General features: G+C 51.5%; 1 protein-coding gene across 8 annotated transcripts in view; it reads left to right on the forward strand.

Moving 5' to 3' along the window:
* Nucleotides 1-11051: 11051 nt before the first annotated feature.
* The window catches only part of ABLIM3 (actin binding LIM protein family member 3), a 101695-nt gene continuing 96406 nt past the window's right edge, over nt 11052-16340 (forward strand). For 5 of the 8 annotated variants that reach the window (XM_036014374.1, XM_036014373.1, XM_036014375.1 and 2 more), the window contains exon 1: nt 11233-11727. In XM_036014374.1, the coding sequence (XP_035870267.1) occupies nt 11715-11727 (13 nt within the window). In that variant the 5' untranslated portion in view covers nt 11233-11714. Of the gene's footprint in view, nt 11728-16340 lie in introns of all 8 variants that reach the window. The other 3 variants (XM_036014372.1, XM_028527868.2, XM_028527870.2) reach the window with 3 other exon arrangements.

Below are 16340 nucleotides of genomic sequence, written 5' to 3' on the forward strand. Positions count from 1 at the left end.
CGGAGCGGCTCCATGGGCCCCTCTCATGACACTCACATCGTCTTCTGTGAACGTGCTCCCCTCGGACAAGGTCTCTACACTGTCCTCTCCCTGATCCTGTGTCTCCTTCCAGCCCCGTCCTCAGTAGAGAGCTGCTGCCTGCTCTCCCTTCCTGGAGGCACGCTCTGCTGCCCACACGGGCCGGGCAAGAGCGGACTGCGGAGAGTGGCACAGATTCACAGCGGGACAAACCCTGCCACCCTGACCCCGACTCTGTCCTTGCACTTGCTTTCTGGTCTACACAGGAAAAAGCAACTAGATGCCTATTAGCCAATGGATAGTGAAGCTGTTGCTCCCAGGGTTTTTTTGTTTTTTTGTTTTTAATGTTGCTCCTAGTTTGATGCCCTCGTACTTCTCAGTACGGAATTGGATCAGGACCAGACTTGGAGCCAGAGTCCTCCATTCAGATCCTGGCTTTGTCAGCTTTAAGCTATATTCTCTTGGGCATGTTTACTGTTACATAAAAAAATTATTGCTATTAATATTATTATTCAATGCAGTGATAAAAAGGCCTACCTCACAGAATAGCTGTGCAGGTTAAAAGTGGTATTTAAGGTGTTTGAGCTTTTCACTTGTGCAAAGCTCACCCACACACGTGTGTGCATGCATGCCTTAGCCCTGGTCCGCCAGTGCCGGGTGCTTCCCGCGCGCCCTGAACGTGCAGGGCTGGAGGCAGAGGTGCCGGGGTGAGCACGGTGTGCCTGGACGTCGCGGCAGAGGTAAAATCTCGGTTCCAACCAGAAAGCCTGCAAGGAAACACCTCCAAGTAAGGCCAGACCCGCCCGTCCTCAGAGAGGACCAGGAAGATTCCGTTCCGTTGCCTCAGACCCAGCGCACCCTGACTGCGTTCCTCTCCCCTCGCTCATCAGCTGGCTGGGCTCTCTGGGAGACTTCAGTTTTGGAAGCTCTTTACTTAGAAATAAAGAATGAAGTCCTATCCTCGGTTATTTTCATCATTATGATTTTTGGCTTCACAGACTAATGGATCTATTTTAGTGATGAGGAAAATACAAGCGGCTGTCTTGTTCTTTTCCTGAATGTTGTTATTGATACATCTCAGAGGGTGACCTTGAGTGAGTGAAAAATGTCCTCTTTCTGTCCCTTCCCCTGGACCTCACGTGACATAGATGAGTCCCCACACCACGCCGCCCGTGTTCCTGGGGACTTCGGCCATGTCCACCTGGAAGAGGCATTCCCAAATCTGCATCCAGGAATCCCCACGTGTCCTGTCCGATAAGCAGCCCGGAGGCACCGGCCCCTTCCTCGTGTCACTCACTGTCCTGCTGTTGTAGCCACTCTAACATTTTGACTCCCACGAAACATTAATTTAAGCCTTAACCAGCAGGGGGCAGCACAGGTAGGGCATGTGAAGTGCGGAGAAAATAACCTGCGGTAACCTTTTTGATTCTTCACTGGTACAATGATCACAAATAACAACCTAAAAGTGTACAGGAAGTCTCTGTTTGTGCAACTCCTCCAAAGTCATCGGCTTCTTAAGTCCTTTTCCATGCCCGCGAAGCAGCAGGCCTTTGTGTCGGAGAAGTCCGGTGGCTTCCCTAAGGCCTCATTTCCAACGATGGGGAGGGGCGGGTTTTCTCACACACTCACTGGGGGGAGGGGGACAGAGGGACGGAATCATAGAGAGCAGGTTCATCGTTTAAAACTTGTAAGAGAACACGCGCCAGAAACACACCCACACACACAGCACAACCTTCACTCCCAAACCTCAGCTCCACCCTCGGTGATTCTGCCTGATAATGAAGTTCAGGTGCTTCTAAACTACACAAACCACATTCCTCTGGCACTTAAGCAAACGAGTGGAACAAACTCATCCACATACTTATATATGCACAGTCAGCCGAAGTAAGAGTGGGAGAGGACCATTTAAATGCACAAGCTACTTCTGAATTCTTCAAGTATGCTTTAATGCCATACGCCGCTACATCTCAATCACTAAAGTGAAAACAAGCCACCTGAAAACCTTACCTAGTTGGGTATTGTGATTCCATGGGACTGAGGCAGAGCCTGAGTTTTGCATTTTCTAGCAAGCTCCCAGGTGATGCCGTGGCTGCTGGTGCATGGACCCCATGTTAAGTCGTAGCAGCCGATGACACCCACTGTCACTCCTTGCCATGGACGGAGGCCTCAGCACTAGACGGGAGCGGTGGACCTGCCACCCTCCTAGCTCCTTGCCTTTCACTGTGTGAGCATCTGTCCCCACCAAGAGTAACTCTAGTGTTGAAAGACGCACATTGTTCATACATGGTCCCTAAACTAAGCCCATCAATTAACCTCGAGCTCACCTGAGGACACTATGGGCATAGTTTCCTAACTAAGTAAGGTTCTGAGGCGTTAACCTCTGATATGATGTGAGTCCCATGCACGAAACACTATAGTGGCAAAAGAAACTTTTTGTGGGTGTGTTATTTTAGTTTTTTTGTCACTCAATTCCAGTAGTTTTCAACCAGGGGCAATTTTGCCTCCGTGGGGACATTTGACAATATCTGGAGACATTTTTGGTTGTCACAGTAGCTACTACCATCTAGCGGGTGGAGGAAGGGAAACTTTTTGTGGGATGCGGAGGCTGCTCAGCATCCCACAGTGTGCAGGGCAGCGCCCACGACAAAGAACTATCCAGCCCAGAATTTCAGTCCCGCTGCTGTCAAGAAACCCTACTCTGTGCGGCTCATACTGATCCAAGTCTTTGGCAACTTATTGAATAATTATTTGAATAGATCAGGGAAAAGAAAAAACAATGAAAGTAGCCACTCAAATCAGACACCTTTCCCTTGGGCAGGGAAGGTTAGTGGCTGAGGGGTCCCACAGTGGGGTGTGAATGCCCGTTCCACTACTGCCAGGCGGGGTGGACTAGACAGGTTACACAAAACCTCTCAACTTGAACTTCCTCGGACATCAAATGGCCATAAGCCCACGGGAGCAGGGACTACCTCTATTTGGGGCAGCAAAGTATTACATTCTCCGGGCACATAGTAAATCCTTGTATGCTTATTGAAGAAATGCATAGGACCTTACTGCCTTGTAACAATCTTTTTTGTTCTGGCATTGGTTGCTACTTTTAAAATCTGATTAGAGGCTTGAGTGTTAGGGATTACTGCTATTGGCTGCACCTTGTCCTGGCAGAGCCAACTGGCACTGCAGGCTGTGTGCAGTGTCCTTACTGCGCATGTACCGTGCTGGTAGCATGAAAACTGTAGGCTCTAGTATCAGACCACCAGGGTTTAAATGTTAGCCCACCGCTACGTGAGCTTAGATATTTGATTTACCCTCTCTAAGCCTACTTTCCTCATTTGATAAACAAAGGTAATAACGACGTCTCCCTCACAGGGCTCTTGGAAGAGTTCAAGTTGAATGAGGTGATGGACGCAGAGTCCTTAGCAGAGTGCCTGGCACACGGCAAGCTCCCAGTAAAAAGGGGCTTTATTATGCTTTTGGCCTCAAGCCTCCAAATCAAGGGCGCCTGCTCTGTTACCGCTGCAAAAAGAAGTCGAGACACAGCTCTGAAATCAGAACCTGGCCCCAGAGGCCAAGCCGACCGGGCTCCCTCCCGCCGGGTGGAAGACCAGCGTCTCCCCCTCTCGCTTCCCACGCCGAGTGCCTGCACGAGGAGAGCCCGGGCGAGCATTCCACACTCTCCTGCACGCCCGCTCAGCCACATCCAGAATCCAGCCCCAGCGACTAGGTACACAGCATTCTCATTCTGCTAAAGGGCCAAGAGACACCAATAAAGATGTCAAAGCTGAGAATTGTTTGGAGAGCAGAGAAACAAATGAGCAGAGGGAAGCACAGCCTTTGATTCGGTGATGAATTTTGCATAAAGGCTCCGTGTCACCATGCACGGGGAACAGAGTGCCTCCCCCTCCTCGTTCCATTTTTTATGGAAGAGCGGAGAGCGGGGGAGGGGAGAGCTGAGACGAGGAGCACAGGAAAGAACGTGGATTCAAGCAAGTATCTTGACGTGTGCATGTAGACCCAAGCCATTTATATGTTATAACATAGTGAAAGCTTGGAGCTGGAAAGAAGCATAGAGTCCAATCCTTTCACCTTTGAGACGAGTAAACTGGAGCACCTGGGCATTAGGTGGGCACCTGGACAGGCGGCACACCTTCAGCCTCATGGTGCCCAACTTGGGAAGGGGCGCCTTGGGGCTTGTTTCTTCACCCAGTCCTGCCCGACCCTGGGATGTGACCCCTGACTGTCAGGGGCTGGCAGGAAACTAGAAGTCCTTTCCCAAGTGCACCTGTGTGCACTAGTAACGCACATACCACCCAGCGGGCCGCACGGGCCATAAAAGTACACGAATTGTACAACGTAACTTCTGGAGGTGTCCCCTGCTCCGGGGGAGATACAACAGTGCACTGTGATGGAGAGGGGCTGACGGGGGAAGGACACCTTTGAAGGCCTCGCTAGGAGGCAACGCTCCCTAGAGATGAGATCCAAACTACGCGAAGGAGCCAGTCCCATGGACGTCAGAGGAAAGAGGGTCCAAGTCAGAAGGCACCGCAGCCACGAACTCCCAAGGCAAGTGCGGGAGGCGGAACGACGAGAAAGGACGCCTGCGTGGCTGGACCCGAGCGGGCAAGGGGGAGACGCCAAGCGAGGAGGCCGTAGCAGGAGGCAGGGCAGCGTGCTGGGGCTGCAGGCACTTGCCCGGGGCCCCCAGAAGGAGGAAGCAGGGCTGAGGTTCAGGCTGGGGCCCCAGGCTCACAGTGTTCAAGGCTCTGTGTCAGCTGGGCTGTGCAGCCCCCCCCCCCCCAATCCCGTAACCACTGCTGCCTTCTGTCTGCCCTTCTCCATGGCCTTCCTGGACATCAGGGGCTATGATGTCACCTTCTGTAAATGCTGTGTAAATGCCTGAGTTCGGATCTCTAGTTTATAATGAGATGAGAGAAAATAATAACCTCCTACTTTGCAAAGATTTTAGTTTTACAGAGCACACAGTTTCTCATTTCATTCCTGGAACAACCCCAAGATACAGATGGAAGAGGGGTAATTGTAATACATATTCTAATGATGCTTAATAGACACCGTTATTCATCACAGCTGAGGAGACTGAGACACAAGAAGTCATTGGCTGCCCAGGGTCACAGAGCAAGGAAGTGAGGTCAAACCTGGAACCCGGGTCTCCTGACCCCCAGTCCTTTCCTCTGGCACATGGCGACACTGGGCTTCCCAGCTGTGTGGCTTAACAACCGAGGGAGACATGAGTTCTCAGCTGTGAGTCTAAGCATTTGGTGGAAGACCAGATCCAGAGATGAAACTTAGGTCTTAAAGAGCCAATGAATAAAGAGGGAAGAGAGCCAAGTCTGGGGGAAGAGGGGACGGGAGCTCATTGGACTGACCTCTAAGAAGAGAGGAAGAAGCCCGGGGTGTCTGAAAGGCTAGCACTCCAGCCATCGGTTAAACATACTCTCTGGGATACTTCAGTCAGCTGGTCATGGGAGGCCTCTCTAGGGAGGTGGCAATTAAGCTAAACCTGGAGGATGAGGAGATCCCAGCTTCACAGAGAAGAGAAACCCGGTGCAGGGAGCAGCGTGTGTAGAATTCCCAAGGGGGCAAAGTCTCTGGGAGGCCAGGGAATCCCCGTGTGCAGGGAGCCAGCGGGAGAGGGGGCATGAGACCGGGTGGCCCCTAATGGCTGGCCTGGGCAGGCGTTAGAGGAGCTCAGAGGTCGGCTCCCAGGAGGGGAGGAACTTGAGGTGATCTTGAGGAAGCGACGGAAAAAAACTGGCTTTACTCAGAAGCACAGCAAAGAAGGGAAATTATTGGTGCTTAATGAGTAAGACTCAGTCTCCTCATCTGCAAAATGGAAGGACAGGATCGCTGGCTCCCTGAGGTCCTGCTTAGATGCCAATACGGACACCCAGCCAGGAGCAGCCTGTCTTGGCCAAGGGAAGGCTCCAAGACCTCCCAGGTTCCCAGCTGGAGCTGGCTCCGTGCCCCCCACCCTCCACCCCACCCCGTCCCTGCTCACTGTCAGGAAGGAGGCTGGGACTGCGGGTGGGTGTGAGTGTGAGGCCCCAGCAGAACCCCGAGCACCGTCTGCCCGGAGCCCCCAGGCAGCCCCCAGCACTCTGATCTTAAAGCCACTTCCTTTGTTCCCCCAGAAGCTTCGCAAAGACCTCAGGAACCCCTTTGATTTTTTTTTAGAAACCTTTCTCCACAGAACAATGTGAGGAACAGGAGGAAAAGCACGGCCCCATCACAAAGCCGCCACAGTGAGAAAAACAGGCGCGTGTCCTGCTAACCCCATCCAGGTGTCAGGGCTCTCCAGGGAGGGTGCAGCGCGGGCCTGGGGTTAGGGAGTATCACAACATGAAGCTCCATCTCCTGGTGGGAAGTCCACTCCTTGCCCGGGACCTGGGTCTCGGCACAAACCAGTGGTGCCCCTGAGGGATCAAAGGACCCTGCACCAGCCCAGCTGGTGGTCAGACCTTCTGCCAAACTCCAACCTCAGGACACTCAGAACCAAGAACATTAAAATGAAAAGAACCTCATGAGTCTAATCCTTCCTTGTAAAGGTGGAAACTCAGGCCCAGAGAGGCTCACCTTGCAAGTCAGTCAGGCTGTTCCAAAGCACATAATAGCTAAAATGTATGAGCACTTACTAGGCACTGCGCTGAGCTGCTGTCTCTGTCGTTGCTGCTGACACTCATAGTGAGGTAGGTACTGCTGTGATTCCTGTTGTACATCAGGAACCTATGGCCCAGAGAGGTTAAGTCTCTTGCCTAAGGTCGCACAGCTATGCAGAGTAGAGCCAGGTCTCTGATCAAGGCCATTTTATGCCAGAGCCCCTGGGCTACTTCACATCCTGCTGCATCAGGACTGTAAGCAGTGTGGCCTCCCAGCCCAGCATGCCACTTCCACCCCGGCCGTCATCGGGACCCCACTGAGCTCCTCCGCAAAGAAACCATGACACCCATCACGGGCAGCCGGTCTTGCTTGCCCTCACACCTGTGCTTGTGATTCTCCCTTTCGCCACTTAGTCCCGGGCTCCCTCCACCCCCGCTCCCGGACCCTGCACCAGCTCGGGCCGGGTGTTCCTTCTTCTGCAGCCTTAGCCCCCAGGTCACCTGTTGAGTGAGACATCCCTCTTTTAGTGTCTATTGCTGCTCTCTTTTCGCTAACTTTACAGATTGTAATCATACATCTATGTGTTTATTTCTGTGTGGTCTCCTCCCCCATGTTTCTGCAAGGTGCTGCATTTGGCAGGGAATAAACATCCAATTAAAAGTCTTTCAATAAATGGATCAATGAAAGAATGACCTAAAAAACCTTAATTCTTCTTCCAATAAATGTCTGCCAAAATCTCTCACATCTTGACCTTGTCCAAGTGATTTCGTTAAACCTACATAATCCAAAAGTTTACCCTGATCCGAGGTAGTCGGAAGTGCGCCCTGCCAGGCCTCCTTCTGTGCGTTACAGTTACCTGTATGTGCGGCGCCTGCGTATCTGTATATGGGGTCCCCTCTACGGAAAAATGCTTTAACTATTTTATATATTACATTGTGTATATGCTATAGGTTCTACATATCATATATTAAATGGATTATGTTGCGTAAATACGTATGCCCACAAATATACATGATCCTGAAGAAGAACATCCTATACATAGTTTTCTGGAATTTTCTTTTCTTATTTAATCACATACCATGAAAATCTCCCCCCAATTGCCACATATAGTTCTGTCTCATGTTAACAACCACATATCATTTTTCAGAAATAAAAGTACTCGTCCTTGACAGGACACTCAGTAGTCTAGGGAAGGCCAGCAGAAACGTGGGGCCAGGAGCACCTCTCCCACCATGCCCACGCTTCCTTGCCCGGCGGTTCTGTGCTGAAAGTGAGGGAGAAGGAGAGCACGCTCATGAACGGGCAGGGGCAGCGCAGGAGCAGGGCGAGCGCGGAGCAGCCCGTGTGGGAAACAGAGCGCAGGATGGAGCTGTGTGGGGACCAGAGACAGGCAAGGAGAAAGAAGAGTTGGGTGCCTAGGCCTGTGTCAGTAAGTCACAACAGTGAGGGGGCAAATGTGGGGAGGGGCTCTAGAGATGATCCAGGTAGGGGCAGGAAGTCAGGAAAGACGGGGCCCTTCGGAAAGAAGAGAAGCGCCGTGGAGTCAGCCCAGTGGCAGCCTGGGCGAAGCTGGCCCTCAAAGGTTCCCCCCTTCCCCTTGAAGACGGTGGAAGATTTGCCTCCAGATGGTTTTGCCACCTGGTCTATTTGCCTGTTTCCAAGTGAGACTTGTTTATCTGCACTCTGGTGTCTTGAAGTTTAAAACAAACTTCCAAACAAAGGGTCTCTCTGCTCTGCGCTCTGAACTGCATTCTCCTGCAAGGACAGAGCCAAGATTCTGCTTTCCTGATGACTTTCACAGGCAGTTCCACCGAGAATCCCACCCTGGGCTTCCTCCTGCGTCTTTCCCGCCTGCCTCCGATTGTTGTGCACATCCTCGCCGGTGCAGCTTTTTCAGCTTCTGTTAACCCTTTTCTTTCTGCCCGTATGACTATGCAGAGAGTTTCCCCGGCAGAAGCTATTTGGGGCATTTAGAGTGGCCCAAGGCTCAACGGTCTCTCCAAAGAGCCGAATTCATCAGCAGCCAGCTGGATTTATCACTTAAAGAGCATCCTAGACAAAAAGAACCAGTCGGTTAAGCTCCATGTAGTTGGAAAATTCTGAAGCATATTTTCATGGCCTCCACTCTGTGGAAAGACCCATGGATGTACATATGACAGGACCATCTCTGAGAGCAGGTTAAGTGAGGGATGATACAGTTACCATCCACATTGTCATTCACCATGACACCCAGCAATTTTAACACACCCAGCAACTCATGAGGTAGGTGTCATTTCGACCCATTTTACAGATGAAGAACTTGAGGCTCATAGAGGCTGAGTATCTCACCCAAGGTCACAGAGCTAGTAAGGGATGTAGTTGGGACTGAAAGTCAGTGCCTGACCTCTTAACCAAGACATTATCGGGTTTACCTAATATTCATGCTTCACTTAGTTAACTACTGTCTACCCCCCCCAACACCCAAAATAAAACTTACGCTCCAGGAGGACATGGTTCTTGTCTGTCCCATTCACCACTCTGTCCCCAGTAGCTACCAGGGGCTTAGCACAAAGTAGATCTTCAGTAAATGATGGTTGAGGGAATGAATTAACACATAAATGCCATGCTCTTATTTGACTATGACTGGAATATTTCTGGGCCCTGAAACTTTGGGTGACAACTAAACATGTTCACTGAACAGTCTTGTTTATTAATTTTACATATTTATGCACAACTTACCTAAACTTCCTCCTAGGAAAAAAAACAAACAAACTATTTTTCCCAAGCATTAGAACCTAGCACATTGTATTCAACAGGAGAATCAAATGAGGAATCCCAAACTGCAAATGTCCGGGGTCTCTGAAGAAACCTTTTTGAGTGATTTAATACTTGTTAATTACCCACTCTGCTCTCAAAGCTATTCTAGGCCTCTGCCCTCTTCAGTAGCAAACAGTGGTCTGTGAGTCACCTCGGATGCTTGTTTAAAATGCAGAGCAAGTCATCAGAAGCTGCATTTTTGCAGAGATCTCAGGTGGTTGTTGCAAAAGCAAAACTTTGAGAACCACTGTGAGGAAGTTCAGGCTTATTCCCCCTCTACTGGAAACAAATCCTATTAAGCTATCACAAGGTATTTCAAATCCAATGACATTTCAACTTCTATGAAGAGTATTTATTTAATCGCAATCATATCTTGGGGTTTTTTTTAACACTATGGAACTCAGAAATCTTATATTTACCTAAAAGGTGTTCTTTCCAAGTTTAGGGTAGTTACCTACCCCTACCCTGTCATCCTAGACTCTGGTTCACACTGAGTCACTCTCTCACAGGACCAAACTGGAAATGAGAAGATTTGGTCCAGTTCTACCTCGAGGTGCTGTGCATCCTAGGGCAGGTAGCTCAGGCTCTCTGACCTACTGTTACCTTGCCTGTAAGTTGGGGGCTTGAGTGTTCACAGCTTTTTGATTAGACACATGCTACAACCAGAATCACTCTATAGACAGGGATCATGGGTCTTCTCAGTCTTGTTTTTCTGGACTCAAAAGTCATGCTTCTGTGATCATGAATTAGGTTCAGAGGACAAGGTAAGTAGTCAGGAGAATGTAAGGAACCCCACCCCACTGAATTAATCACAACCCCAAAAATCAGATCATAGGTTTCTATAATACACACCCAGGAGAACTAATTTCGAAAACAAAACACTCTGGACAAGAGCTGGTCGGCCCTACAAAAACTGGGTGGACCTGTGAGACTGAGTCACGAGGCCACGTGCCTGCTGTTTTCCCCAGATAGGGAAGAGTTTCAGGCAGGGATGCCTTGACCTGCTGCTCTGAGGGCTGCGCAATGTTAGATCTGGAGAAGACCTGGGGCGTTCTGTCAACAAATGTTTATTGATACCTACTGTGTGCCAGGCACTGTTCTAGGTATTGAAGGCTCCCATAGTGAACCCTACTATGTGACAAGACCCATACTTCCCCACTTGAAGTGGGGAAGATAGATAATATACAATGGTAACAAATGAATCAGTGGTGAGGGGCACCAAGGGGGAGATAGGAACATAAGTTAGGAGGCTGGGAGAATCCCCCAGTGTCTCACCAGCTTGTCCAGCTGCCCCCTCCTATACACGAGGAAGAGTAGCCAGAAACAGCAGTGACCTGGTTAGCAGACCAATCTGGTTAGAAGCAGAGTTGGACATGAAAACGGTCTTCCTACAGAGCCAATCCTTTCCTCACAGCCTCTCCCAGTATTACTTTATTTCCCTGTCATCGTCCAGCCCTTAAACCCTAAGATCAAGGGAGGGAAACTAGACCTCAAACACCCACTTGTTGGCCCCAATGCACAAGGGTCTTCCCGCCCTTCCGCCTGGCATCACACCTTAGGACTCAGGGAGAAGTCAGGGTGGGGCGGGGCCTGGACACGCGCAGCCACGTCCAGCAGGTGGCAGCAGGGAGCAGCCGCGCCCCCTCGCGCTGCCACCCAGCGAGCCCGCATCATGGATGTCGAGTTCTCCTATTTCGCTTTGCTCGCTTTGGTATTCGAGACCCCAGACGAGGACCAGGATTCATGAACCGGTCGCAGGGGCCCGGGCAGGGGCCTCTGGCTCCCGACGCTGGCCGAGAGGTGGGTCCCAGGGCGGGTCACTGCTCTCCGAAGCCGGGCGGGGACACGCTGCCCAGAGGAGCCGGCGCCCTGCGCACTGCCCCCGCCCTGCCTCCCTGTGGTCCACACCCCCTTTGGGCTCCGGAGCCGCTGGGCTGGAGTAGCTGGGGGAGCGCGCGAGCAGGCGCTGCCAGCCCCGCTTCTGCTTCTGATTCAAGTCTGAGGGGAGCAAGACCCGGGCGACCGTGTTCTCCCCGCCTCCTCCTCCTCCTCGCTCTCACCTGCGCTTATTAGTCCACTCGCCTTCAAGGCCAGTGGCTACAGCCCAGACTGAGAGGGGAACGCAGAGAGAGAGCGAGAGAGAGAAAGCGAGCACCTGAGGATACAGAGCTGGCGCTGGACTGCCTTTTCAACCCCCCAGGTGATGAGTGAGGTCAGAAGATCGGAAGATTTTACAAGCAACCAGAGACTCCGTATTGAATGAAAAGACCCAGTGCAAAGGCATCACCATGAACACGAGCAGTAAGTGGGTCCTCCTCTCCTTTGCCATGGGAACAGGGTGGGGGCGGGAGGTGCAGGAGCCTGCGCCCGGGTTGCCTGGAAGGAGGAAGGAAACCTGGCATCTGGGTGGACACACGGCCCCCAGACTCCTGCTCGGTCCTTTCTGTGCTCACCGGCAGAGGACTAGGGGTCTGGCTTTTCATGATAATTTTGCTAATGTTTTATCGGCAGCGCCACTTGCCTCTGTAAGGAAAGACTGCCTGTCTCCTTCCAGCAATGCCTGGGAAGGCCTCGGAAGCAGTAGTGTGGCCATTGTCTGGCTGTGGGGGCTCCGAGGAGACCTCTCTGCACACAGCTGGAAAGCCAAGGAGAGCTCCCCTTGTCCTGGAGCTGGGAGGAGCAGGGAAACTGGCCCCCAGTGGGTGGGTCTGGGGACTGTAATATAGCCCTCTCCTGAGTTCTTGCAGCCCCATGGGCCCGAGCTAATTTAGCTACATAGCTATAGGCTGTCCCCAGAAGGAGAGAAAAAGAGACAAGCCCTTTGGCCAAGGTCTCTAATGTGCCAGAAGCCACTACTGCTTTGCAGAGCCAGGGCCAGACATTTTGCCACTGGGCTGGGCCCCAGCGGTGGAGAAATGCAGTCAGAAATACAAGGAGGCTCCGTCTGTTTCTTGTCGGTGTAGTCCCTGTGCCCATGGGCACCTGCGGTGGCATCGCCCTGGACTGGAGGCCTGGGTCAGGTGCCCCCTCCTGCTCCCTCATCAGCTGAGCTTGTCTGGGTCGTCGGCAGCAGGTGGGGTCACTGAACCGGGGGCCTCTAGGAACATCGCTTCCTCGGGTCTCTGACTTCCCTATCAGTCTCCTTTCTGGGTCCCAGATTGCTCCTCTGTGAAATGAGAGGGATTGATTAGAGACCCTTCTAATCTAAGAATCTACAAGTTTCTCCAGGGGGGTGGAGGGGGGGACTAGAGCTGAGCAGCGAGACCAGAAAAATCAGCACCTGCTGAGGCTGCATCCAAGCCAAACCCACTCTTCCTTCACCTTCCCTCCATTTCAAGGCACGGAGGACAGGAAACAGAACGCAAGTCACTGACAGGCAATGAACCGTATTTATTCACTACGTATTTGTGTGACTTCTCTCGCTGCCTTCCTTTGTGTAGTGCACAGCTCTGCTAAGCAAGCTGGACTCCCTTTGCCTCCTTTAGCCAAAGAATTTGCCTCTTGGTTTTGCCAGTCTGGCACAGTGCTCTGGCTTCACACCAGGCTCAGGCAAAGAGCAAAATGCTGCCGACCTGACCGCTTAGTGGGCCACATGTTTGCATCGGGTGCTTTCAGACAAATAAAGATGGGAGCAGCCTGTCACTTCTCACTGTCTCTAGCGAAAACTGTATTTGTTGGAGTCCTTTCTCACTAAGTGACAGAAGAAAAGGGTGGTTTATCTTTTTTTCAAGGAACTAAGAAACAAGGTACAAGCCACTACCCTGCCCTTTTCCCTCCCTGGACTTGTAAGGAATTCTCCTCCTGTTAGCAACATTGGGTATTCTTGAAAGAACAAAATAGAGATTTTTACCTTTTTTTAAAAGAAATAACAACCAATAGAATTGAATACTGCAGAAGTTGAGCACTAATAAAAATGCACTGACAAAAGTGAGATGTTCTAGCCTCATATACTTTTTCTGAGTAGGGGGAATGTGTTTATTTTCCAGGAATGGTGGGAAATGACTGGGATATAATGGGGGTCCCTGCAGTCCCCATTAGAGGAAGTGCTGCCTGGGGCAACATCGGGGAGGCTCTCTCGGGGCTCAGGGGTGGGGCTCCATCATCGCGGAGGCCCCTCCCCACCCGGAGTCCCTGCGGAGGGACAGAGTGGAAATCAGACCTCACCTCAGTGAAGGTGTGACAGGCCAGGAGGGCGTGGGAACGGGGTGTTGGCGGGACACCTCTGAGGTGACCAGACCTAAGCAAAACGGCTCTCCGCTTTGGGATGTGAATTTCTTAACTTAATCCTCACGCCTGAAATTGAGCCTAAGAGAAACTCTTACTTAGTTTTTCTTCTACTTTCCTTGACTGAGTCCTCACTCTCCACTAGCCACTGGGCCAAGCCTTCCACCTGCACGATCATCCCGAACTGTCACACCCAACCTGTGAGACTAGCGTTAGTACTCCAGTTTTATAGGCGAAATTATCGAAAGGTTTACAATAACTTCTGCAAGTCATGGAATTAATAGCTGGATTATGAAAGGTTCTTGGATGCGTGACGTTTTGACAGTGCATGCCATTCCTAGTCCAGGGTTCAAATGTCACCTTTGAAGTGGGGGCAAAGCATGAGCTTATTACTGAGTTCCTAATCACTTCCTCTGGAGAAGAGGAGCGAGGGGCTGAAGTCTTGGGGCAACGTGTAAGAGTAGACAGAGCTTGGTCCCTGGAATCAGGTGGTCCTGGGTTCTAGTTCTCCTTTCCTCATTTATTAGCTGTGTGATCTTCAGCACAATTGTTCCATATGCAAAATGGGAATGATGGGACCTCCCTCTGTGTGGGAGGGAGACACATGTGATGTGCTGTGTCAAATTTGGAATGTGGCACCTTGGATATAGCTGGCATCGTGTCGCTGATGGCGGTCAGACCGTCATCTCACTGCGGTTATTGTTTGGCTGTTGACTTTACGGCACCAGCAAGTATTATGGTATTAGGACACCACTCAACCTCTTGAACATCATGCCTTCATCATAAATTGAGAGGAATTCCAGAAGTGTGATTTTCAGGATTAAACTGGATTGTGGGAAAATGCTTTGCAAACATGTGTATATTGTTTTTATTAATAAGAAGTGCATGTCTCAGATGGCAAGAACAGCGGAGTGCTTGGTCAGAGACACCTCAGTGCGTGTTTTTGTTTCATCAGAATCCTTTCCTCTGAAATCTAGCCGAGCTCCAGGACACCACAAGGCAGGAATCTGGGAGAAAGCAGTAATTTTGGAGATGACGGAATGGGCTGGTGGTTCAGACTTGGCGGAATGTAACAGGTGGCGCTTGGCCCTCGGAGCCAATCGGGGAGGGGAAGGAGGGCTCCTCGTGGGGAGAACAAGACACGGGAGGCATGAGCGGGACACTCGGGGCTCGGGAGCCCGGGCCAAGGCCGAGACGGCACTCTCCCAAGGGCAAAGAGCTTCCCGGAATGGAAGGGAAAAGAGCAACCTCTCTACCTTGGCCTCTGTTGGGAGGGTCTACCGTGCAGCTTTCCCTCCCCCGGCCTGTGCCCGACCTAATTCCAAGGATCTGGCATTTGTCTCCCGGCCTACTGAGGCAGCCCGCTAACTGGTTTCCCATCATCCCACTCCAGCCCCCCCTCCATCCACCCTCTGCATCACACTCTGCTTGACATGCAGACCCCATTGCTCCTGAGATATGAGAGGAAACCCCTCAATGAGACCTGCATGGTCCCAAGTGGTGTGGCGTGGCCTGGCCTGACCTTGGTCACAGCCCCGTCTCATCCACACTGCACCATTCTCCATGTGCCCGTCCCATTGCCTCTCTCCATTCCCTCCAAGCACCTGCTCCTGCCAACTTGGCATGTGCTGTTCCTTCCTCCTGGAAAGTCCTCCTGTTGCAGCACTGGCCCGTCTGCCCACTCCCACCCCCTGCAACCAGGCTGGCCTCCTCTCCTGTCAGAGCGGCAGACGCCTCTCAGTTCCCCAGGCCAGCAAACATGCCCCTGAGGTATGCTCTCCATGCACCTTGACCCTGTTCCTCCAGAGCCTCGTCTCTGTCATCACACACTCATCCATGTGACCACAGACCTTTTCCTGAACCCACATAGCAAGGAAGGAGCTTCCCCCAGATCCCTTGCTCTCACACAATCCCAGAGCCATGGGGAGGGACACCACCACCTGAAGTGCACATTTCCAGGCAACAACACATTTTAGGTTACTTCCTGAGTCTCCCATTCCCGTGTTGGCCCCAGGATTTCCCAAGCCTCCAGGTCCAGAGCCAGGGGAGACTGCTGACCCACAGTGCCAGAGGCACTGGGCACCAGAGTCAACTCTGTGTCCCATAAATTGCTATGCTCCTTACTTGGGTCGGAGCTCTCAGAGCTCTGAAAGCTATGGCTTTTTTTGGGACAAGACACACTGCTGCTTATTCTTAGGGCTGAAGCATCATGCATACCATGTACAATGATGCCTAGAGCCATCCTCCCTCATTTCGTCAGCTTCTTCCTGCCCTCAGGCCCCTTCCTGGGTCTCTACCATGGACGGGCATGCCAACAAGTTTTGTTGGAGAGAGTATTGGGGGGTCATACAATCCCACAAAGATGTCACGAGATAAGCAACACCATATTGGGCCAGTAAAAGCCTGAGCTTTGGGGTATGGATTCCTGAGTTCAAATGCAAGACCTGTGGTGTACTCTGTCTGTGATCTTGGACAGGGTAGATCACGTCTCTGAGCCTGGATTTTATCATATATAAAATGTGAGCAGCAATGCCAATGTGTGGGGTTGTTGTGAGGATTAAGTGAAATAACATGAGAAACTCACTAGCATCGGATCTCAGGGAATGGAACTGAGCCCGGAGCTGAGCTGGCCACTGAGTGGAGCGAAGTCCTGTAGTGACGGCATCATAAGAGCCAAACCCTCTGGTTGA

This window comes from Phyllostomus discolor, chromosome 13, assembly GCF_004126475.2.
Source record: "Phyllostomus discolor isolate MPI-MPIP mPhyDis1 chromosome 13, mPhyDis1.pri.v3, whole genome shotgun sequence".
Lineage (NCBI taxonomy): Eukaryota > Metazoa > Chordata > Mammalia > Chiroptera > Phyllostomidae > Phyllostomus > Phyllostomus discolor.